At 38.1% G+C, this 26,940-nt stretch overlaps 1 protein-coding gene across 1 annotated transcript in view; it reads right to left on the reverse strand.

Moving 5' to 3' along the window:
• Nucleotides 1-26,940, reverse strand: part of EYS (eyes shut homolog) — a 940,845-nt gene that overhangs the window by 85,678 nt on the left and 828,227 nt on the right. The window contains exons 40-41 of the mRNA XM_049818234.1: nucleotides 20,245-20,353; nucleotides 16,520-16,740 (exon numbers count right to left, since the gene is read on the reverse strand). Of these exons, the coding sequence (XP_049674191.1) occupies nucleotides 16,520-16,740; nucleotides 20,245-20,353 (330 nt within the window). The remainder of the gene's footprint in view (nucleotides 1-16,519; nucleotides 16,741-20,244; nucleotides 20,354-26,940) is intronic.

Here is a 26,940-nt window from a genome sequence, read left to right on the forward strand (position 1 = left end):
GAACGACCCAGAGGCTTTCGAAACAAGGCAGGCCTCTGGAAAGCAGAGAAGCACAGAAATCTGCAAAAGGTGCTGGGAGAGGAGGGGTCAGGAGCAGAGACCCCGCTCGGGCAGCGCCAGGCGGCATCCCCAGCCCTGCCTGGATGAGAGCCGGCGGGGCGCGGGGGTGGCACGGGGGGACCCGTTCTCGGGGTCACTCCGTCCCTGCCGCGGCCGGGTCTGCGTGGGGGGGACCCCGGTGCTCGGCGTCCGCGAAATCCACGCTGCCCGCGAGGGGCTGGCGGGCGCGCAGCCCGCATCTGTGCGCAGATCGGGTACGGAAAGCTGCTCGGAAATTTGTAGGAGTTCATTAACGTTCCGCGGTGCCTAATGCTGCGGTTCATCTGTGGCACTGCTGATCCCGATCCTGAGTGTTTAGTTCACCTATTGCCACGTCATGAATAAATCAATGATCACACATCATTAATAAATCAATAGGTGACTTTGAGCCGCACTTAAACCAGATGAATTATGCAGCTTTTTCCTGTGACAAATATCTGTAAAAGTTTTAAGATAGGAAAAGAACCGCCAGTATAGGCTGCATCCAGCTTCTTATACGGCATAATTCTGAACATGCACAGACTGTTGTGCTTGTGCATTTAGGAAACTCTGCAAGTCAAAATGAAAGTACCGGCTAATTTTACACACCTCTTGCAGCTAGGAAGTGCTTGAAAGCTAACAAGCTGAATTACTGTCTGAGACAACCTAAAGTTTGTCTAAATTGAGAAAATAGGTGTAGACAGAAAAAATTGCAAATGTGGACATCCAAATAATTATCCATATTGCACTGTGGCAGATTTGTTTCCAGCAGTATCAAACACAGATGAAAGCACTTAATGGGACAAAATCTTTGAGGCATTCAGTTTGCTAAAACCAGATGCAAAGGTTCACAGTCATGTTCTCTGTAGAATAAAGGAGAGCCCTGAATTAGACTCCCACTTTTCGGACAGAACTAATTGGTTATTACTTAAGATTTCTGTTCTCTGAAAAAAACCAGCTCACTTTCTTTTTTTTTTTGTCGAAAAAGAATTATAGTCAAAACAGAAAGAGTAAGGAAAACGTAATGCTGTTTGCTAGTAGCTATGGTGACTGCTTGTAGCAAAGGGTAATATGTTTACAGAGGAAAGAAAAAGCTCTCACTGCCTCCTCCTTAGAGTAAAACCAAGCCAAACCAAACCAGTTCATTTGTTAATATGTTTCCTCACCCAAGCAAGCAGAGTTGGAAGGGAACTAACTTTCTACAGTTCAATGCACTAATTGGAAAATTGTTCCAGGAAGAGTGTCCTAACACTTCAGGAATGCTATGCAATATCATTCTATCATCTTTCTGTGCTGAAGTTCTCTGTAATAGCTGACAGCTTTGTAATAATTCACTTCTTCCAGAAAGCAGGATGATAGCGAGGAGGGAAAATGTTAATAGTTCATGCAATAGTCAGGATTATTGGCACACTATCATTATAAATAATTGAATCAAGTAAGCCTCCTGGCTGTAACATATCCTCGAGATGTTGGATTCTTGTTCATATTGATGTGGTTCTGGGACACAATATTGATTTAATCATCCTTTTCTATTAAATCAGTGTTAAGAAAGCAGGCCAGGTTTATACTCCTCTACATGTTCATTCCGAAATAGGGAGATCTGAATGTGTTTATTTGCAACTGCCCTCTCTGTTTGCACTGCACTTATTCAGAAGCCATTTTTAAGCTGGAGGACAAAAATGCTGTTCGGCTTAATCATGAGCTAGTACGCATTCAGCTAACAGTGGGCTCTAAGGAACACATCAACTCATTGCATTTCAGCAACATTAAATACGCATTAATGCCTAAAATATTGAAAGACAAATGTGACAGAATTGACTTTATATTAGTTCAGAGCTTACAGTCTATCCCTGCTGATATTCATCAGGCTTGTGTGGATCACAGTCACTCTATGGTAAGGGTTGCAATGTCATCTCAAGATGAAAAGACTTTTTTTTTCCAAAGGATGAATGCTCAGACTTCTCAGCAACACATACAGTTATCTATGACCGCCATCGCCAGAGGTAGAACAGGTTTTGCCCTTTTCTTTGTCCCAGAAGTGAGAGGCAAGTGGATTTCTCTTTTCCCCAGTTTCACTCTGCACTGACACCCACAGTGACACTCGCTGGTAGCAGCAAGCCAGAGCCACCACAGCCACTTCTCTCCTGCAGAGCCCTTCGTCCAGCGGCCAAAAGTACTCAAACAGCTCTTTGTCGCTCTGCTTTCCGCCTCTCGTTATACCGCCCTGTCTCTCCCCTTCTAGCTGGCTACCCTTCTCTGAAAAGAATAATAAAGGCAAAGCTGGACAAATTTTTCATCAACAGGACGGCCGTGGCTTTGGTGGTATCCCCCCCCGCCCCCAGTCTTTGCCCTCTATCCATAGGAACCACTTAGTAAGTTCAAGACATTTTTATGCATGCTTCTGACTGCAGTTCCTTCATTGATTTCTAAGGAAGATCCAGCCGAGTACGGCAATGAAACAAGCACCTTAAGAACTTTTATTAGGTTCTAAATGAGACACCGTTTCTCAGATTTCCCTCCCGTTGTTTCCTGTTCAGTTCTATAATGGAGATCGATACAATCCCGAGTTATCCTGGGTGAACAAAAAGTTGTTGAATGTATCCAGCTGTGGGCTTGATTAGATTTTCACTTCACTGGTATAAATCAGAGTAACTCCACATAAGGCAAGGGAACCTCAGCACTGTAAAATGGTGTAATCTCAGACGTAAAATGAGAACCAAGCTCCATTTTCTTTTTCTGCTGGTAGCGTTAGCTCCAAATCCTTCATCAGAGGATGAAGCTCCTTTACATGTAGACACTGCTTGGTACAATTACTAATTATTAATGATTACAGTATTTGGGCAGAGAGGAACATGCCCCTAACACCTGCTGGCGAGGAAGGTAGTTGGAGACGCTGCTTGAAAGAATACGCACTTCTGCCTCTGGGACTCAGATGTCAGCGCATAATTCCTGACTGCAGAAGGGTAAGTGTTTTGAAGGAATGCTGGTTACAGGCATAAGTTACCTTAAACAAAAGGCAGTTCTGATGGATGGCTAGAATATGTTGATTTTATTTCTTTAATAGCATAATGTGTTCCTGTGTTTTTTCTTATGCTAATTCGGCTTTCAAAAACGAAAAAAAAAAAAGTCTCAAGCTTAATTCCTGTATTATAAATGCAGGATTTAAAAAAAATGTTTTCTGTACTGTGAATAAAAATAAGGTAGCAGCACCATGCAGGCTGTTGCCTATGTGCTTACACACTTCACTGCGCAAGGATACCTTCCCAAACACAGCATTTCTACTAAAATACATCATTCGGTAAATCTCCCTGGAACTACTTACATAAGAAATCCTTTTGGGAGTGAAGTAGCTTGATCGGCCCACATAGAGCACTCTTCTTCAATGTAGCATAGAAAGGGAAATGAAATCAAGAAGAATATAGGAAAAAAACCTTAGATACCACAGTAGTAGTGAAAAAAGAGGATACACTTGAATGGGAACAACAACAATTTCCTTTCCTTTCCACACATGCAGAGTTTTTTATGCCAGTATTTACTAGGTTAAGCAGCACAGAACAATTATTAGAAGTAAGCAACCCTGAATTTTCCTTATTGAAAAAGATACCGCAATAAAGCACAGAACAAAAAAGGTGGGAACAGTCACAGAAAATGGCACACCACTGCTGGGCGTTATTATTCCTGTTCTCCTGAGGTCTTAATTTAGAGTGTGCTCTTTTTTTCTTAAAAAACACACAACAACAAACTGTAGAGATAAAAATGCAGTGGGGAGGAGGGACTGAGGTTATAGGAGACAAAGAACATTCTAAGAGTCTTAAAATAGTTGCAATGCACAAACCCACAATGACTAAATAGGCCTCAACACAGTACAAGCTTATTTTTTTTTTCTGTCTGGTAAATCTCAGCGTTTCAAATGTTAGCTGACATAAGGATTGTCAGAAGCTGAGTTTTTTTCTCCTCTCTATGAAATTTAAACTCTGCAACATTTCTGCCAAGCTACTGCCAGTAGGAAGGTGCTTTTATGAGAAGAAAATTGCTTGAATATGCTACTGGGGGATTTACTTTCTCTGTAGCCCTAATTTTATTTAAATGTCATAAAAAGCTGGCAAAACCCAATTACTACCAGCTCTGCAAAGTCCTCCTTTAGCTGACCTCTAAGATCTACTACATTTTGTCCAGAGGGGTTTTAGTGCAAGGTCCATTTCTCCAGCTGGGAGTGGGTGGCATTCCAGCTGTAGGTGGCAGTAACCCACAGCTCTTCCATGTCAGAACCTACCAGAAGATTAAAACCAGCCCAGACACACTCAACAGTGTTTCACTTGGATGCAGAGAACAAAATATGGATCATAAGGATTTTTCCCACCCAAGGATCCCAGGGTTTTCCTGGGAATGAAAAGAAGTTTTTGAAGCACCCATTTACTTAAATTACTATCTGAAATTTTTTAATAAATCGTATAAATCAAGTATTTTTCTTTACCTCAGTTTGGGTTTTTGGGGGTTTTGTTGTTGGTTGTTTTGGTTTGTTTGTTTTGGTTTTTTTTTTTGTCCCTTAGAAAAGGGCTATTTTGCATACATGGGCTTTTGGACAGTGTATATTCAAATGTCTGCAGAGTAAAAACATGAAATTTGACATAAACACAACCTTTCTTATTTTGTCTCCAATTATATTTTTGTAAATTGGGGTAATCTGTGGTGGCTGAACTCAGGATGCTCTGGGTATTCTCTTGGGTTTGTGGCTAAGGTTGCAGTGTTCTTGTCTAAGGAAAGTTAATCGTACTTGTACCTAGCTTCTTAGTGTAAGATGGTAGAAAAACATGTTCAGCCTGTGTCAAGGACTTGAGAAATACATGTATATCGACAAAATTATTAAAAAATCTTATTATCAAGACTAGCCTACAGAAAATGGTTGTATATTTAAAGATCCAAGAGTTATGAAATGCCCAATTCATACTGAAAAAAAACCCACTCCAAAATATGGACAAAACCATATTGATAACCAAAATTATTATATATTCATACATACCAATTTATCTATGCATACGCTTATATAATAATGCAGAACTGCTTTTGCTACTACACAAATATTCATCCATAAAAAATGGATCAAATCTGAGGTTTTAACTACATTAGTTCTAGGCAGAAAAAAAGGTATGTCCATTTCAATTACCGTTTTGTACACATTCAGCACCTAACAAGATTAGTTCATACCCACAAATGCTGTCTTGTTCATATTAAATCACAGCACTTTACCATCAAAGTACAGGACAAACATCCTCTCATTTTAAAACTAAGTATTATAACCCCACATCTGCTCCTAAATCATCAACCCAGCTTTAAAGACCTGCTTGATAACAAGCAAGCAACTGTCCATAAATAAAAACGAGTGTCCTGATATTGAATCCTGCTCCATCTCAGTACTGGCTCTTGCCTTGCAGTAGTTCATATGCAAAACATGCTCTCCTACAGATGGAATCCACTTGTCCTTGCTATTAAGCAAAACACAGCAGGACCCAGAGAGCATTTGCTGAAGCTGAAAACCGACTTTATAATTTAGCCTTGAATCTAGAGCTGGCATAACTATCACATTATAAACCTGGATGCCGAGTCTCAACACTTGTAAAGCAAATAAAATAAACTTCTGATTGCTTTGTCTTTTTCACTGCAGTTTAAGCATACATACTAAAGCTAGATTTCAGCGTTAAAACAAATCTTGAGTTTGTCCACTCAAAGTATTTCAACGCCTAACAATTAAATAGGTATCTGCCAACAGCGAAACAAATACCGCTTGTCTACCTCACAGTTTTTCAAAGCAGGGAAAATAGTGAGGATTCTCAAAGACTGCAACGGTTGTATGATGTGAGTGGCTACATTCAACTTACTGTGAAACCAGATGCACGTTTATACGTTGCATTCCCGCGCCATCCTCCCTGCAACGGTGACAAATCGAGGAGCTGCTTTCCAAGGGCCGTGCAAAGCCTGCGTCCCACTTCAGCTCTGCTGCCAGGGTTTAAGTGAATCTTAAGTAGGCAAATTTCACCCTGGGGAAGGCCAAGGTGTAAGAATCGTACTGACAGAATGAGAACCCGAGAGAAGGCACCAAGAAAAGGAAACGGGTCACAACTCTGTTTCTGTGTAGTCTCCAGGCTGGGGGGTGGCGTTTAGACCTTCTGCCTAATTGAGAGGTTTGGTATTAGTCACCGGGAGGATTTTTTTAGGATACTGTCTTTTGGGTAAAAGGAGAATAGGGTTGTTATCAGGCATGAACTGAGGGAAAAGAAATTTCATTAAATTATCAGCTATAAGTTTATCATATAATTTGGAGTAAAAGCACCTTATAGACTGTGTGTCCAGGGGAGCAGAAGGGGAGATTCCAACCCTTTGGCAAACTTTCACCTTAACTTCCCCATGGTATCTGCCTGGGGAGAGCTAAAAAAAGGTTAGAAAAGTTATCCACCTTTACAATACACAATTTATTTGTTAATGGTTCTTAAGTCCAAATGGTTTTCAGTCCAATTTACTCTAGATTTTTCTAAATAGCTTATTCTCTCCATTACATTAGTATATTTATCCTGGTAGTGACTCTGATCCATGTAAAAATACCATGAATACTAATGAATGCCAAGAAAAAAATCTGGATTACATAAAATGATAACATGATGAAAACAAGCTTAGCTTGAATTTTGGGATTTAAATAAATCTCTGAATATTTTGGTAAGATGTGAAGTCCATAATTAATCCCTGAAGGTATCCAAGAAAGAACTTAAATCTGGGTTAATGAACTACCGTGCTTCGTTTCCAGCCTAGAAATCTACTGCACCGTTTCTGAAAATGGTTTACAGAACGGAAAAGTGAATAAATAATTGACAACTGAAATATAATGATGCTACACTATCGTATTATATCCTACTACAAAAAGAGTAATTCCTGGGTATTCTTCAGCCTACGGATAGTAGCAGTCTTCATGTTTTACTTGACGATTTGTGTTCAAAATGCTAACTCTTTATAACTCAAACCCCCTTGTTGTTAAGAATTTTTTTAGGTTGGACATCTCTGATGTTGATGCCATACCAGTTTTTAGCATATTTCTGTGTATTTTACAGTGACTTTTCTTTGGCTTTTCCAGACCCTTGATCTGAATAATTCTGAAGAAAATAAATTAACGTTGTGAATAGTTGCAGAGATAAGACTGTCATCAAGAAAAATTGAGAAAAAAATTGGTTATTTACAGGATAACAATTGTGCATCTTGAACAAACACTGTTCATTTATATTTCATTACTAGTATTCACTCCCAATGTACTCCAGTTCATGTGTCTGTCGGGGATTTTACCTATATTCTCGTTGTCCTCATCTTTACTACTAGGGGGAGATACAAACCCTCACCAACAATATATTATAAACCTCCATAGTGTAATGAAGAGAAGACAATTATGAAAAAAGGAACAATACATACAGCTCAACGACAGCCACCATATAATTAAATTGTTTGTGTGCATACACATACCCATGTGTTTGTATCTGTGTTCCCACACAGATATTTAGCTCACACTTCACTAATTCCTGGTAACTGCAACAAAGATGATGACATAGCAGCTAAGTTATGAAACTTCACATCCTATGAGCAGCCTCCAAGGCTGTTTGGAGAGAGAACAGAGATGTCATACCCAGAGCTTCTGCAACGGAAGGCTTCCATGCTCCTCTGTAATCTTGAGAAAATTTGCGGCGGAAGGTAGAGAGAGATCTCTAATGTAAATAACAGTGCTGCACAGAGGAGCCCTTATAACTGGCAGTTTCAATAACTGTTTAAAACAACACTCCTGATGCTGAGTAACTGGCTTCTGTCTGGGACATTTCACGTTGGGGGCTTCCTGAGGTACTCCCTCCCACTGGACTTTTCCAGAACTTGGATCTATCTCATTTCTATTACAACCTATTCAGACAGTGAAACCTATTCCAGAATGTGAAAAACTGCTAGCACTTCTGTATTCTTTTGTGCACACACCAAAGTAAAGTATCCGCTAAAGTACTTTATATGTTAACGTATTATTGGAGTGGTCCAGGTACAGAAATGAGAGGATGTCCAAAAACTCGTATCACTATTCCATACAGCCCACTTCAACTGTCACAACCACATTAGAAGATGATAAGAACCACCAGCATGGTCAGTCTTCTATGTAGCTTCTCCTCAGAGCAATGAAATGGTTTTTTGGCCGTCTGTAAAACTCCTTACCGAGGCAATGTCAGAAGAAATCTAGTGCACGTGCTGACCTCCAAGCCAGATGAATTTTCCAAAGCACACGATAAGGCTAAATTGATGGGCATACTGAGAAGGTGACCTGAACACGAGAGAACACAGCACCCCTCACTGAACCCTCAGGCCTGGTGGAGTAACACAAATCATACCTCGACCCCCCTGATCCTCTAACTCATAACTCCTAAGCACGATCAGATTCTGAAGCAGAGAAGAGGCAATACCAGCTGTACTCTTGCAAGCACACAAAGAGCGTACTTCAACTGGGTGTGACTAATAAGTCCGGTAATAATACAAACATGACTATTAAAAGGAATACTATGTCCCTAAAGGAAACATTAAGCCTTTTAAAGCTATGTAGGGCTTTTTATTTAGTAATGCAGTACTTAGATAGGTAATTGAGCAGTATTGATACTGAATAATGGATAAATGAGATAGACAATAGACACCTATTACTGAAAATAATGACATCAGCTTTCAAGGTGCTGCCGTGAAATAATTTCTATTGTTCCACAACTAGCCCACAGCGATGCTAGATTGCGCCACGGATTATGGAAGACGCCAATGGACCCATATTAGGCCTTGTGCTGACCTCTTCTCCTGTCATTTGAGGTAACCCGAGGAAGGGCCTGGTGAAGGACAAATGGATCTTTGTGGTTCTAGGGTCCTTTTATCTTCCTGCCTCCTAAGATACTACAGGTTACAGAGAATCAGTCTTCAAGAGCAGTCGCTTCATACATGTTTGTGTCCAAGACAGTCTGTTTTGAAAAGGGATACATTAATTCTCTAGCAAGACACAGGATAATTCCTAAAACTCTGGATTCTTTATGAATAACATATTGATCTTCTATACTCCCCTTCACTTAAGAGTATCACACAACTTCAATAGGTCTTCCCTAGTAAAAAAAACCCATTCCCTCCTTTACAACATGTGAGATTGGTATTTAATCTGAAATAACTGGAGCCAGTTGTGGGGAAGACTGTACAAGCACTGCATTATTGGCCCATGACAATGGGCAGTGAGAAAAAAGTCAGGGACTAGTGAGGTTACCTTCGCCTTTGAATAGTCAGCTGTACGGACACCTGCGGATACTCTGGGTACAGGTAGAACACCTCCTCTATTTCTGGCTTTCTAGGTTTGGCTAGCTAAAAGAAGCCTAATCTAAATGCATTATATGCGTGCACACACAGCATGAAATTCCCATGACTATGTGGGTACCACTCTTTGTATTTATCTGTACACATGATCACAAAGGTGGCTCGTTTTACTAAATCCAAAAAAAAAAGGGTAAAAAAAGTCCTGTTTCCTATCTTTCTAAAAAGCAAACTTAAATAAATGCTGTTACTGAGAAAGAAATAAAGTAATGAAAATAAATTTGGTGACACGGTAACCTTCTGTATCAAGATGATACCTCATATCCAGGCTTCCCAAATTCTGTTTGAATATTAAGCATGTTCTCGAATTCAGCAAGATACCAAAGGTGAAGAAGGCTTCTCTAAACCATAATCAAAATCTGTTCTGTTATGTGACCTCAGATAAACTTCACTGTTCCTTTCAATGATAAGCTCCCCAAAACAGGGATTCAGAACAATGATATTCTCACCCATTCAATCTCCAGTCAACCACACCAGTCATGACTGAAATTTCATAATTATTTTCTCCCTTATGTAATTTTCATTGCTTGAAGTGTAGAAATCTATCACTAGTAGGTAGGTATATATGTTAGGTTAGCAGCAAAGGAATAAATGTTCTAATGTATATTACAGATAGTGCATTATTCATCTTCTGCAGTACCAGTCTTGTAATTTTATCGTGGTAACTTACAGTAAACAGCTAGAGCATATAATGGGTCCCTACAGAAAACTTACACATTTCACTGAAAGGATTATCTCTGTGGAATTTTGGAAAACCATTAGTACAAAGAATATGGCACATTTATCATTTTTCATACACATACTACATGTGATACAACTTATAACAAACAGCACCAGCTATACTATTTGTCAGGATTTATAGTGGGGTGCAATTCTTATTAAGAATCCGTGCACTATTTCTCCAGCTGGACAAATATGTATGATCAGTGCTTTCAGTCTTTCTGTATGCACTTCAACTTCTCAGTGGCCTTGGAAAAAGACAGTATTCAATTTGTATTGCTGATATGTTGTGTTTTAAAGCTACTCCAAATAAGATACCCCTTCTGGAATCAAAGCTATCAGAAATGCTGATTTGGTTGTGCTGTAATTTTCGAAAATAATGTTACATAGTATTTCTGGGAATTGAGTCAAAACATTCTAAGATGGCTGGTATTAAAATGGCACTTACCGGTATTTCAATACCGACACTAAAATTTTAGCCATGGCAGCTTCTCTGATTTAAGTACAATTGAGTCGAGAGGTTGTATAAACATCACATTTAACAAATTTTGTGCACAGCTTGCACATGATCTAAACAGTCAGGAATTTGAAGTCCTATTTATATTTGGATCCTTGATTTTCCTGCACGCTCTGTTTTCAGTGTGTTACCTTCCACGCTAATCGAATACTAAATCTGCAGATCTGAAAACAAAAACCTCATTTTTTCACAGACATTTTTAGTAGAACCACCACTATACTGCCTAAATTAAAAACAGAGAAAGGTTTACTCTTTGAGCATCACTTTTTCTAGCTTGTTTGCTTGGATTATTGTTCAATTGCCAGAATTTGTTATTTCAACAATACTTCTATTATAAAATGGTGTTCTGAAGCAAACAAATTCTGAAGAGTGTACCACATTTTAACCATTAGTAAAGAAGTTGCATATTTTAAATGCTTAATTAAAAAGAACAAGTCGAATACTAGTATATCCAATAATATTTATAAGTTTGTATTTTGCTATTTCCTCATAGATTATTATTACACAGTTTCCTGGGGGGCTACAGATGTTTTGTATAAAATCTAAAACATCAGCTCTTAACACTGCCAGCTTAATGGAACACAGCTTTGATTTCTTTGTCAAATCTCTTCTCCATACTACTGTAATATGAGGAATATAATGCCTAAAAAATAAAGTTCGATAAAATGGGAATCTGTTTCTGATGCTAAGAGTGAGACAAATCTAGTTCAATTAGTTCTGTCTTGAAATAGATATCCTAACACAAATGTGGATTAGAGCAATTTACTATCTAAACATCAAGGGCAAGAAGCTGGGGATAAAACTTCAGTTTTGTGTTTTTGTTTTAAAGAAAACTAAGGTGGGAGAAATGCAGATTTAGTTCAGAAAAAAGTGGGCAGAGTTTTTACATACGGCTTAAGCCAAATGCAATTCCTTTTACCAGAAAGGTCAACCTGGGTAAATGAATTCTTTGTCCGTTAATACCTAGTGTTAGGAAAACTGGAGATGAAATTTTCTCTTTTGCTTACGTGACTTTCCTGTGAAAATACGATGTAACAAATGCATGTTCAACAGGATTTTGGTCAATCTGAGAAGCTCAATGGCATTATCTTTCACAGTCCTCCAAAACAATGTGAAAGATTTTTTTAGTAAGAATGGTTTTATTTTTCCCTAAGATCATGTGGAACCTGAAACAATGAACAATCCCTCTGCCAGAAAAAGGAAACAGTTTGGAAATAAATTTAAATGAATTCTGTTCTTCACCAAAGCCCAATTTGAAGTAAGCATCACAAAACCCAATGGATATCCAAATGTGAATCTCTTTCATAAGTATCAAACTCCAGCTAAACTAGCTACCTAATCTCATTAAATGTACAGGATCCAAAAAATTCAAGTCCCCAAACTAGTCTTCCTAAATAATGGTGTGTGTAAGCATGAATCAGAATAATAATACCAGTAATTTCTGGAGTTGTGAAACATGTAAAGTATTGACAGATCTATTCCAAACCCCGCCCTTTAAAAGGAAGCAGGTTATTTTCTTCATACAAATCAGTATTACCTAAGTGCATATGACGCAAATTCTGAGAAGGTCTGAGAATACACAACTCCCACCTGGAAATCTTATTCCTTTGCAAATCAACTAAAATGAAATTTAATCCCTTTGTTTGCTTTATCTTTCTGCAAGAGTTGAATACAGTGGAACTTAAAACATAAATTCTGGACTTAATATGGATCTTAGTGAAGTTAACTAGGGTTTAGATTTGTAAAAAACCCAACAAATGGATGTTCTAGATAATATGTTGGCCTCAGTCTCTTAGTCTATAAAACAGATCTATAAAAAGATCCTTGATATATGATAAATTCTGCTATTTCTGACTTGCTGGTTCCTTTCTTACCCAGAAACACCTACATCTAAAGCAGTGATAGGAAATCCATGAGCGACTCTAAATATTTGGCCTGCAAAGTTGTTAGCAGTTTTGGGAGGTGCTTCAGTGCTTCTTGGTTTGAAAATGGGCACTTAGCTATTCTTGTGTAACAATTTTATCTCTAGTTCAAATAAAAAAAACAAATCAGTTTTGCGAGCTATAAGCAAACTGCAGCTCTGCGCTAGAAATATGAGAAAAGCATTAATAAGGGCATAAAAGCCTATCCTTAGATGAACACCTTCAGCCAAAACCTGACATAACATGCATTTTTGGCTTAGGAGCACAAGGAAGCACAAGAAGTATTTCTGGCATATGTTCTGGGAAAGGTTCAACCACGACTACCCTTTGAAATGGAAAATGAGATGTAAAAAAAAAGTTTGAAAGAACATTTTAGTGTCTCCAAAGTCTACAGTTTGAGCTCCTTTTTTTTTAAAAAAAAAACCCTCATATTCATAATGAGTTTTTCTACTGTTTATTTTAATTAATATTGAGAAGATATACTAAAAAGAGACCACAAAATTTGTCAAGTCATTTCACCTGGTCTTCTCAGTATCTGCAACATATGGAATTCTATCACTTAACCAAGTCCAACTATAAAATTTCCTTTAATTTACAAGAAAGCTAACCTAGAACTCATTTTATAACTTAAAAAAAAAAGGCACTCAAAACCTCATCAGATGAACTTTAGGAAACAGTTCAGATGGAGTTTTTCATTTGGTCATCAGTTCTTTTAAGGCTTAGGCTTAGGAAGAATTGTGTGATGCCCCAGCATGCAGAAAACAGTTAGTTTCTGAAATATGATTTAAAATATGGCTTTTCCTATTTATAGCTGAAAAGGTACCATCCAAATGAGACCTACACGTCTAGGAAGGGATTTCTTACATTATCAGGGGATGGAAATTGAAAAATTACATTCCTTGTGTATCTTTGGTGATTAAAGCATTCATGGTGGTTGAAATCTGAAGATAAGTGTCTCTCTATTGAAATTTATTGCTAATTGAGTTTGATTTTTCAGTCTTGGTTAATTGATCAACATTAATGAACCCATCTGCTGCACCAGTACATGGGGAACAACAACAGTAAGAATAATCACTGTGAGAATAGTTTGAGACACTAGAAACATGATTGTTTGTGGGAGCAATTAACTTTGAGATTGTACTCCACACTATGAAAGCTAAGCTTGTCTATGTTTACATATTCTCAAGTCTTTATACAATTTAAAGCAAATGTATTAACTACTACTAGTGCAGTGGCTGACATAATTGTCAAATCATTGGTGAAGTAATTTCATGAGTTTATTTCCCACACACAGATGTGTCTTCTTAATTAAGACTAAGCTTGGTTTGCAACATCTGGCTCATATGATCAGAGGGCCACACAGAATATTAAGAGCTTCCTAAGTTAATCTTTCTATGCTTTGAATTCACAAAATTAGTCATAGAACTATATGACACTCAAACCCTAAATTTACTGAATAGTTGTCATTTTTTTCCTCTGAAATTAACCAGCCTCTGGAATTCTACATTAGTATGGATTTAAAGTGCAATAAAAGAGCTAGTGAACGTGCAAAAGTGCTTCTAAAAGCAACTGAGCATTTACATAGGAAACAATATTTTGTTTTTAAAAACTAATAAAATAATGACTATGTAAAGAATTAGTAATTTACATTGATGCTGAACCACTCATCTGATACAGCATATGTTTAAATACTCTTGAGACAGAATGGCTTTTGCCCTGTTGTTCTGGTTTTGGCTGGGATAGACTTAATTCACTTCATAGTAGCTGATGTGGGGCTGTGGTTTGCATTTGTGCTGAAAACAGTGCTGATAACCCAGGGATGTTGCTCCTTCCACTTCCCACAGATCAAGGTGAGGCTAAGCATTCTGTAGTTCCTTAGATCCTCCTTCTTGCCCGTCCTGCAGGTAGTCTTCTAGTCCTCAGGAATCTCTCCCTATCACCTTGATCTTTCAGAGATTATCAGGAATGACCTTGTTATGGCATCAGGTAGCTCCCTCAGCGCTCACGTGTGAATCCCATCGGGTCCAGTTGATTTATACGTGTCCAGTTGCTTTAAATGTTCCCTAATCGGATCCTCCTCCACCAAGTGTAAGTCTTCCTTGCTCCAGACTTTCTCCTACAGGTCTGAGAGGAACAAGATTCCTGAATGCAAGTTTTATCAATAAAGACTGAGGCAAAGAAAGCACTGAGTACTCCAGTCTTTTCTGGATCCTTTGTCACCAGAACACCCGCCCTATTCAGCAGCAAGCCCACATTTTCCCGTCTTCCTTTAGCTGCTGATGTACTTGTAGAGCATTTGGTTTTGCCCTGCGCGTCCTCTGCCAGCTTAATCTCCAGATAGACTTTGGCTCTCCTAACCCCATATCTGTGTATTTGGATGTTTTCTCTAATATTCCCCCCCAGGTCACCTGGCCATGCTTCTACCTCTCGTATGCTTCCTTTTGATGTTTGAGTTTTATCAGGAGCATCTTGTTAATCCATGCAGGCCACTTGATTTCCTGCTCATTGGAATGGATCATTCTTGGGCTTGGAGGAGGTAATCCCTGAAAATCGGTTGGCCGCTGTAGAAAATCATGAAGATCATGGTTCTATAGAGCTGCTTATCCCTGGTTTGCACATGCACAGTCTTCCATGACTCCTCTGGACAGAAGAGCAGTGACCCATTTCAGAACAAAAGTGTTTCTGAAAAGGGCTGAGGCCAGCAGTTGGAAAGCAGAAAGGCAGGAAACAAATCCAATGGTCATGAATTATTCAGGACCCAAGCTTTAAATGAAACAGTATTCCATAATGGTAGATGACAGGCCAATCAGTAGAATGACAGAGATGTAGAAAGGAACAGCAGAGGAAAACCAGACTCATTACTCCCAAGTACACGCTCAGTATCACCAGTCTGGTAGGCGAATTGTGTATGTTTTCATAAATGTGCCTTGCTTTCACTTGTGCTCTAGTCAGACAAGACCTACAGATCAAAACCCTGTTTGGTGTTCTTTGTGTGCTCACACCGATCAAGAGAGGCAGAAAAGCACCTCAAAACTTTGATTCAAGGTCTTCTCAACCTAAGAAACACACCATGGTCCAGAGCTTTAAAAGAACTTTAGACTATGTCCTGTTCAGCATTTGTCCTGAAGCTCAAGTACAATTTTATAAATACACATGGCAGCTACTTCATATATTCTACTAATTTTAAACTGAAATGTAGTTCCTAAATGCTGAGTGCCTTAGACAATGAGCAAGCTACTATGGCTTAAATGTTACTGTGCTCCAATTGAAGCATCATTCAACTGAACCAGCATCCTCCGTGCTTTTAGCTCATGTCCCTTTTGGACCCCATTTCCTCTTTCAGCATGATGCACTTTAACTTGCAAAGGTTCTTTGACAATACTTCGTCACGCATGCTGAAGGTGCTGACTTACTTGTTACTGTTTTCATAGCACGATGATGAAGGCCGATGCTGTGTACCCAGCAGCACACCATGAAAATGTGTGAGGGTACAAGGCCTAGTAAGATACAGAGTTGTTAAACAGAAGAATGAGATCTTATGCGTTACTGTCCAAACTGTCTATACGAAGAGTCTGATTTAGTCACTGAGCCTTGTAGTGGAACTGATCTAGTTGATCACAAAGGAATTCTGGCAGCAACTCAACATGCATGCTGTGTGGGCAATGTAATTAAATTTTATACCTTTTTCCATGTAAGCAAGAAAGGTATAAAGTCTCTCTGGTTAGGCATGAAGATGTCACATTTTCTATTTAATATTATCAGGACAAAAGATTGGTGATTACTTATTACACAGAAAATTATAGTAATTTCTCATTAAGGATAAACCTACCAGCCACAAAGTGTAAACAGATGATAAAACGATTAAAGAGGCAACTCTTACCTAGTGCAGGTTCCACCATTGTGACATGGATGATAATCACATATTGGAACATTGCAGTTCTCAACATTCCTCCCTCCAAGAGCCTCATCTGTGATGAACAACTCTTTGTTGTTAACTTGAAAATCCCTAATGCATCCTTTATAGCCACGTATGTGCCCAGCACATTGATGAACCTCTTCATGAACAGGAACGTTTCCAAGGAAGATTGATCCAAAGGTGATCTGCAGAAACAAGAAGAGAATCATCAGAAAAGAATGTGATTTGTCATGTTACTGTAAGCAAGGAATGAATAATAATTAGAGATAAAGGAAATAGCCATGACTTGAAGCGGCGAAAAACTATGACACTTGCTGAAGGGATTTTTTTTTTTTTTAATGTGGTTCTCTTTTTTTAAAAAAAATTAATCTATACAAAGAGAGTGGTTTAATGCGTTTGCATATCTTCAAACGTGTAAGAAAACATACATCCTATGGAACACAAATTGGAAATTTCCAGCCTTAACCGCAATGAACATGGTAAGGTTTTCTCATTGCTTCTCTCATTCTGGACTATGAGTTTTACATTCATGGTTGAGGGTTGGTGCACAGGAGAAGCTGTAGACTTGAAGATAAAGCTTTTCTTTAGGATCTGGAACCTAGAGGACCCCAAGATAAGGGAAATACAGAAAAAAGATTTTACTTCTTTTGGATGAATGACAGAAAACAGACCGCTATACTGAAGCCCAGGAAAAAAGGGAAAGTTTTAGGTAGTAAATTCTAGAGCCACAAATGCCTATAACATCCTTATAAAGGTGCCAAAGAAACACCCACAATTATTTTATACTGGGACTGACTGAACCATGTTAGTGCTCAGTATGGTATTTCCCATGTTAGCTGACCTCGGAGTCAAACCTTTGACCATCACACATGAAGGATCTGTGACTCATTTAGGACTGTGAATTCCATTACTCAAGGTGATGCCTGACTTTCCGGCGTTCTGACAAGGAGTCTCCTTTGCTAAATGCCTGTCACTAAGAATTGAAAAAAAATCATAATTTTTTCGTAAGTGTATCACACTGTGATGCATTTATTTATACGATACCATCAATCCAGAAAGAGGGTGAAACCTAGCCAATTCAAGTCAAGTAGCAATAAACCCATGGAATAAAAAATATATCACAGCATGTGTAAAACATGTGAGGAGATAATTTATAGTGAAGGGCCCCTTCACTATCATATTCAGACATCAACTGTGAAGAAGTAAGAACAAGTGGAAAACATCACGTTGATTTATCTGGAATTCGCACATCTGTATGATTCTGCTTTGCTGTTTCCTGCATTGCTTTTATCAGTCCTGGAGCTATGTTGCTGACAATTTGAAGTGAAATTTGGAGATACCATGAACATGAATACTGCCAGATATTCCTCTACTTACAGTGTCTTTCATTTAGAAAGGAAAGAAAAAAACACCCTACTTCCTTTAGAGCCTGGATAAAATTAAATCAGATTTTTCACGTGGAAGGAATTCAAAGACATTGGCTCAGCAATTGTCAAATCCATTTCATATCACTTGAGTTTATCCCCTTTCAAACAAAGCTATAAACCAGCGTAGTTACAGACAAGATTTGTAAGTAGTGTTTGCAGACAGACATTTTCTCTCCGCTTGTGAACCTGTTACAAGAATTAAGCAAAGCATTGGACTGGAATGTAAAGTGTCTTTGATTAAGAAAAGTGTTTTTAACACTCGTCTTGCAGTACAATCTTTTTATTATGGGGCTTATTTTACAGAAGCACTGACCTTGGGGGCAGATCCAGTGTACCACAAAACAACTTCAGTAGGCTTTTCGCAGTTTCTCGCATCAATGGATTTTATCATAATATGTTACTCATGCCAGTACACCATAATACACATTTCTTTCTGTAAAGGTCCTGTTCTGAATTTAACTGGCTTAACCAGAATATATTTTAAGGAAGCACAGAAGGAAAATTCCTGTAAGTCTTGTTAATAACATAACAGGCTTAATAGAACATTACATTAACATTATGTTAACTTCTGTAATACTCGTGCTTAACTTTTCAAATACTAATTTGAAAACGTCCTTCTTTACTTGGAGCCTGAGTGGTAAAAAGGATTAGCTTGGCTAGTAATGGGAAGAAATTCCTTAGTCCTCCTAGAGATAAGAATTTTTTTTTTTCTTTCTTTCTTTGCTTGTGTACCTTGTAAAGAAAATAGGGGCTCTGAAAGATTAGGAGCAGATCTGTAAAGTGTAATAGTTAGTCATGAGGATACGACATTCATACTAGGTACCATGCAAGGGGTTATTCTGGATTAAGTATAATTTGGTGCCATGAAATACCGATTAGTGGTTACAGCACATCAAGTGCACTCACAGAGAGCATCTTTTGTACTGTTTCGCCTTAAAACAATTCAGCTGGCATGCTCCAGGATTGCTCTGCAACATGAATGAAAGTGTGGTAAGTGGGATGATCGGAAGATTCACTTCAAAACCCACTCGTGATATGAACTGAAACTTAACTGAGGACCACCACAAAAAGAAATAGAGAAGAGTTGTGGACTTTCTTAGGAACCAAAAAAATATCCTCATTAGGGGCAGAAAAATTCTGATGATCTTGGTGCATGACATCAAAGGTGGCTACCTGTAAGTTTTTCTATGAGTAAGGTATTGCTGGCTTCTCTAGGTAATTAGGTACTGATGGCTAAGTTTCTTCCCCAGATTCTCTATGCAGAAGCTACCCATAGTGTTAGTTTTACATTCTGCCAGAGTTATGAACCTGAAACTTAAAGGGAGAGACAAAGGAACCTTCTGCAGCAGAATGTCAGGTTGATCATCTGGAAGCTATGCACAGACAACTGATTGGGCTAACAGCAATATCTAATACAAGTTAATTCTTTATATCGGGCTGAACAAACAGCTAGATACTGACTCAGGGAAGAAACAGGGAAGAAATTCTATTCCTAACTGGCAGTGCCTACTGGGAGATGCACATCACGGTTAGCATCTCTACAGCTAACTGTCCTGCCTTCTAGTGAACAAACTTAAAAAGTGAGCTGTCAATCACAGTTCAAATTTTCAAGCCTAGAAACATTTAAAATGTATAATGCAGAAATAATCTTCTGATGAGAGAATGCATAACAAAGAGAGGTGATAACATGGAGTCAGTAACAAAAATTCGAGATCCGGAAAAGCTGGCCTATTGCCCATTTAGAATGAGTCTTCTGATACCAGTTTCAAAATGGAGACAGTCATTTTTACAATACTATTCAGAAGTGAAGTCCTAGCAACAATACTGACACCAGGTTAAGTCACTGATGATTCACAACTGCCCTCCACCGGGCAGTGTGGCTTGCGAATAAAAAGTAACAAGAATTACTGCTTAATGATATCTGAATTGTTTCTAATAAACACCATGGCCTAGTTAAATGATATTGCTAATACATTATTTTTCCTCCTGCAGTACCAGTGTCCTTTCCATGGACTTGAGGCAGTTGAAATAGAAATTTCAGAGCCAGGTAAACTGAAGAAATTAATTGAAATACTGTGGATACTTGACGTGAAAAGACATATTAAAGAGAAATTAAGGTACAGATAATGACGTCTGAGGAGGAATTACATTTCCTCCTTTAGAAAAAGTTAGAATGCCTACTCTCCTCTGAGAATAACTGAAGTGCGTACGCTGATGAATGTTCAACGCAAATAGCTATTTCTTGATGTTTTGCAGACTCACCTGAGATGCTCGATATGAGAGAGAAAGTCTGTGCTGTACAGGAGGATTTCCGTCTGCAGCCATTTCAATCATGCAGTAACCTTCAGGACCGCTCACAGGCACCACATAGCTGGAAGGAAACAGAAGACCTCATTACTGTTTATGCTGTTGACAGCGGAGTATTCAAACCTCACACGGCAAAGGCAAGGTGAAAAAGATGCTTCTGCCTCCAGAAAGGATGACAGTCTTTGGACACTGGTAATTTCAGTTTCATGGCTACCTGGACCACCCAGGAGACAAAAGATGGAAGTTTCTTCTACTAATGTCCCTCTTCTCTTTACTTTCCTACTGTTCTGCACTCTAGTGTTTGAAATGTATATAGAGACAAAGAAGAAAGAGATCTTTACGTGCGTAGGTGGCTATTGATAAATTGTAAGTGCTAACTGTGGCTGACATACGGTCTCCCTAGTACAGAGGATTGTTGGGCAAGTAACATCAATGTTGAATGATGCTGAACTCCCTAGGTGGGAATTTCCTTTTCCTGCCCTACAGGGGAAACAGAAATGGAATAAGAAATGAAAGGCTGCATACCTCTGAGCAGCAAGATTACACTGTGATATAGTTATTGCTACTTGGGAAGCATGCTGTTAATGTAAACTCTGGTACTGAGCTTCAGAGATAAAGAAGAATATAAGGTTAAGGGGATTTGTAAAGTAAATATCAGTGAACATTCAATAAAATACTGAGAATTCTTCAGGTTCTTTCTAGGATGAGATTTGATGAAATGTTATTAATACTACCAGCAATAAAAATTCAATCCAACAAGGTGATATTCAAATATACTGGCTTTGTATTTAGAAAGGACATTTACATAAACATTATTGCAACAATGGCAGAATAGGAGAACAGTAGTTGATAGACTCTTTAAAAGTGAGTTCTGCTATTTCTGTAGAAGTGCTTCCCAATTCCACTTTGCCTCAGTTTCAATTTTCACATGCTTTAAAAGAGAATGTGATGGGCCTTCTTTTGGGAAGCATGTTAACGTTTACTGACTGCATGCGCTCTGCACATGAAACTCCGCTCAGTCAAATCCATAAAATTAGGTTTCCAGAGTAAGGCCTTGAAGAAGAACAATGTTACATTTTTGTGTAATATTTCACTGTCCTTTTATTACTGCTGTTGTCATTTTAATAGTGTTATCATTATCATTATTAGTTTCTTCTTTTCTGTTCTTTTAAACCATTCTTATCTCAACCCACGGGTTTTGCTTCTTTTCCCGATTCTCTCCCCCATCCCACTGGACGGGGGGCAGTGAGTGAGCGGCTGCGTGGTGCTGAGTTGCTGGCTGGGTCTAAACCACGACATTCACAAATGTTACACAACAGATTTTACACGAGATTCTATGACAAAAATGATACATTTATATGGACTGCCAATTTTTCCATTTTTTTTAGCTGAACAAATACTAAAGGACAATGACAGGAATCTTGTCAACTGTTTTGTGTGGGGATAGATGTCCCTACCATGCTCTCAAATGCCTACCTTTTCAGATACCACCACCTGGTTGTGTGCAGCTGCCATGGTATGATTTATCGCACGTTATACCTTGAGCTTTGCTTTTCTGCTCTTGTATCTACGGTCTTACTATTTTATTCTCCTGTCTGTAGATTCAGTATGAAATTTAGAGTCTCAGTTCTCACCTCTGAAGTTACTGGGAACATTGTATTGACATGAATGGATACAGCATTAGGCCCCTGATGAATATTTATAACTTTCAGTGCAGTGCAGTGATTCTGAGTGGGCAGCAAAAAAACAGTGCGTGTACTAACACAAGTCTCATAGACAGTATATCTGTATCAGCAGGTGATGCACTCATATTAATAAATCCTACTTTTCCAATGGTTATGTTGCTTCTGATTCCAGAGCTAATTCAGTCAATACCAACTCATTGACTTCACTGTGCTCTGATGCATGGGCTTGAAATGTGCTAAATTATTTCACCTTTGTAAAGTATGCAACACTTTTCCTATTTTTGAACCAGAACAACAATGTTTTAAAGTTTTTTTCAAAGACTGAGCTATTTGAATGGCATCTTCTATTATCGCCTTTTGAAATGGGATCTAGACCCTTAGACTATTCAAATGAGTTTGAAGAATGTTCATTTTTGTTTCTTATTTTAGATTTTTAAAAAATCATATTGTTTTTAAGTATATTTTAAGGTAAGTTCCTTCTCATGTAGTCTAAAGTTAGCATAACTTCTTGATTTTTAATGTAGGGAGCCAGAAGCAATGCCTGCTGTTCTGAAGATCAGCTAATTTTCACAATTTTATTATAAAAAGTGAATTGAGTAAACAGAAGTTCCTCCTTAATGAATAATGGCTATATTGACAGATAGTTTTGTGGTATCCTTCTTAGATACTTGGAATAAGGACAATTTTGGAGAAAGTACTTCCATCTACTGTGATTTTGAACCAACTCTTGATATGTAAAATATACTTTGAATTCTATTTATTATTCCTACTCATAATTCAGCTGCTGGGAATTGTCCAGGTATATCACAGTGTATAAAGATAACTTTCTCAGGTAAAAGAAAATTATCTTGTTTAGGATTCTCTTAGGGAAAACCAACTCATAACCTCTCCTTGATGCTTTCTACTCCAAGTGGATATTGTAGTAGAGACCTCACATACTCATGGCAAAGCCTACCCTCTGCCCCTGCTTTGTCCCTGCTTTTTAGGAAGGTTTCTGAAGTCTGCATGTGCTGCAGTTTCTGAATCAATTCAAGGTTTTATTCCCTTATATCACATATTATAAAAGTCCGGCCCACAAAGAACAAAAGTTTAAGTGATATGGCAAAGTTAATAAAGAAGAATGTTCATCTAATCGAAAAGAAAAGAACATTATGGTCTATGGCAGTTTGATCATCTTCAAGCAATTAGTCATCCAAGCCAAATTCAGCATTGTAAAACTTCATTGCAATGTCTGGTATTCACACATTCTCACTGTTCTATATACGTAATTTCTCTTGTTTTAATTCATTACTAGGGGGAAAAAAAGTGGAAAATTAAAAACAGGTGCAATTAAAATAAGCCTTAAAGATCACGTGATCCTGACATGGTCTTTAGTGTGGTATCTTTATGGTAGACAAGCCCAAGTATCCTAAAGTCATATAGATAATAACACAGTCATCCCCACGCAGGCATACCTGGTGATCCATTCCACCTTTAAAGAAATGTGTCAGAAAAAAGAAAAAATAAATTCCAAAGAAACCCCCCACCAGTATCTATAAACAGCAGTTATTATATGGTGGTTTCGATCATTAGGACTCGACTTCACAAAGGACATGAAGCTTTTTTTTTTTTTTTTTTTTAAGATGCAGCAATGAAATCTCAAAGAAAAGAATGGATTTGCTTGATGTCAGCCAGTAGATTAGTGCCTGAGTTGTGAGAGAAAACCACAGGCTATAGGCAGCAACCTACTGCCCTGTATTCTGGAGCACACATTAAGAATGCTACCACTACTTTCTTCACCATTTGCTCCTTCCTCTGCAAGGATTTCCAGGCAAGTAATACTTGAAATTTCTCTCTGCCTGATGTCATAGAAAGGAGAAACTGTCATTTAAAATGTGAACAAAATGAATATTTTTCATGCTTACATTACCACAAAATTAGGGCTGTTTGAATTTGCTAGATTACTCAAATATGCTTAGAATAGCTTTTAGAAACAGACAGCATGGAAAATTACAGCCAAAAAGACAGTTTTCTGAGAAAATTATGAAAATAATGAAAAATGGCAATTAAAACAGAAATGCTGTCTCTATCTTTACTATACCATTTAAAACCACAAAGTGCTACAATATGGACATATGTAAGACATCATTATGCTAGTTTTTAAAAACAATGACAGAAAAAAGATTGCGCTTGAAATATTCTGCGGCAGGAACTACCTGAACTAAAATACCACTTCATGTAGCTCTATAACTTGATAGTATTTTTCTTATCATTTAAGATTAAATCTATCTTAATCTTGCAACTGGATAAATGCAGTTGTATTATTTCACGCATCTCATAGAAGATTGAAATCCATTATCCACATTAGAAAAGATAAAATGGAACTGATGATTTATTCTCTTGACATTTTTTCTTTATTTTTCTAATTAACCTCATATTATGAGATACTGACCTCACATTGCAAACACCTGAGATGAAAGTGGCTAATCACTGACATCTTTAAATTTTGAAGTATTTTTAGTTCAGTTGTGCTTTTTCACTCGTTTAGATGCTGAAGGCATTTCAGTCCATCTGCCTCACATCTCAGTGGCATATTTCAGTTGCATTCAAAGCCAGCGTATTTTTCGCTCCAGAGACAGTGACAGGAGAGAATGCAATATGATTCCTATTGCAGGATTATTTTGTCAGGCACCAAAACTGCGATTCATGCACATCACACTCATAATGATACAAAAAGGATTCACAGAGCAGCAGAGAACGGGGCGTGTGGGGAGAAGTTACCGGACACGGGTGTTTGGGAGGACATATGGGAACGTTATGCACAACGACCTAAATGGGTCTGGAGCCATGTGGAGCCTAACCTGTTCCTGTAGATGTTCAGGTACAGGCCTGATGTCGTCGAGTATTTGTTTCCACAAATTTGAAATAAGAAGAGGTTCAGCCTTCTTTTCTGTGCTTGGCTTAGAATGACATGATTTTTTCATGGCTGCTGTGGATTTTATATAAGCTCGTTAAGAACAACAATTAACAAAGGATTTACTACAAGGGCTGTTTCTTTACAGAAGACTCATGGACCTCAACAGATGCAAACCAGAAGTTATATACAGTGATTAATGCCATTACTAGTTACATCTTGATTAATGATGTGCATGAGCACTGAATTTCTAACAAAGTGCAATGTTTACCTAACATTCATACCTATGACACAATTCTGGATATTAAGTATTGGATTCATTTAGCCCTGGAAATGATACTGAAAGAAATCCTCTTAAACTAGCTAAGACTGAGGCACCTCTAAATCAAACATTACCTGGTATAAAGTTGCTCAAGCAAATGTTTTAGTTTAAATTACTACAGCCACCTCTCCACATGGAAATACAACCGTACTTTTTTTTCTTTCAAGCTAGTCACCAGGTGGCACTAAAGGAGCGCAGCATAAAGTATGAACGCAAAAGTCTTACTAATGTCTCTTCTAATCATTGGAAAGACTGACTTAAGCCCTAATTGATAGCATGATTGCTTCAGCTTCCAGTTCATATCAAGGGAAACAGAGTAAAGTATCTTAAACTGATTACATATTTGACAATATGGATGAGAACAGGTCTGGAGACTGGAACTTCTGGAAGACTTTTAACTGCATTCATGCATTATAATTACCTAATGTAATCATCTAAAAATGGTGCATTCATGGTTGTGTAAACATACTTAAGAAAATTTACTTGAGAGCAATCATGTTTTCCATATAGTGCTGAAGGTGCAGCCATATTTCTAACAGATTAAGGAGAGGCATAACAAATTAAAATGTCAGATAATCAGGCATTAAAAAAAACCCCAAGCATTATAAAGACAACCGGCCTCTGTTCTTATCCAAGCTGAATTATCATGGTAAGATTTTTTTCTGAACAAAGATCTCACTCTGCTAGGAGACCAGGGTTTCTGGTCTTCTGACAAATGATTACAAAGTAGTTATACTACTGGCCATTTTCTAATGTCACAATTGGAGGATTAAATTTAGAACCATTTGCTATTTTTCTCCCTACAAGCGGACAAACACGAGCCCAACTTAAAAAAGCTCATCATAGGAAAAAAGTCCCCACAAAAATCCTCTTTACTGAAAAAGTGTTGATATTAAGGACACAATATAAAATGACTCCTGCAAAACACTGAAACAGCGGCTTCATTTACACCCTTGATTAACCAGAGCAGTTGTCAAGGGAACATCTAACTAGCTGTCAAGCAATACAGGAGATTTTTCAAGAACAGTGATTTTACTTTTGACTGAGCACATTCAATTCACAAGTGTGAAAATCTGTACTGCGTCTTAAAGTTTTAATAATCTCTTGCTACTTCTTTCCAAAATTCTTGCACTGACTACTTTTGTTTCCTTAAAAAAATGTATTTTAAAAATTTCATTATTAAAAACATACCTTCTCTTCCCCAAATTAACTTCAACATACTGCTTTCATGGAAATGTTCAAATGTCTCTATACCCTCTTCTATTTCAACAAGGTCGTATTTTGGTACTTCTTACCACTTTCAACTACAACACTAAGAAGTGACAATTATAAAAACGAATGTTTCATTTTATGTCTGACATTTTATTTGAAATCAATGAAACATCTGTCATAACCTCCAGCCATTCAACACCAAATTTTAGGTTTTCTAGACCGAACTGTAAAAGCGTACCAGTAGGGGAGAGAGGGAGAAAGAAAGAGAGACAAGGGAAGGGGATGGACAAAAGCACGGAAGGTGAAAAATCCCAAATTACTTTGACCCCTAATAGTGTCTTGCAGTAATCCCTTGATGTCCTTTTCTTCAAGAAAAAAAAAAAAATGCATTGGAATGCATTAGGGGATGATATAATCCCAGCTGACCCTGAACTCCAGCTGGATGCGCATAAATCTGTGGGGCATGATGGGATTCATCCCAGGGCGCTGAAATAGCTGGCCGATGTCATCACGGGACCTGTCTTCACTATTCCTCAGCG

This window comes from Accipiter gentilis, chromosome 15, assembly GCF_929443795.1.
Source record: "Accipiter gentilis chromosome 15, bAccGen1.1, whole genome shotgun sequence".
In the NCBI taxonomy this organism is placed as follows: domain Eukaryota; kingdom Metazoa; phylum Chordata; class Aves; order Accipitriformes; family Accipitridae; genus Astur; species Astur gentilis.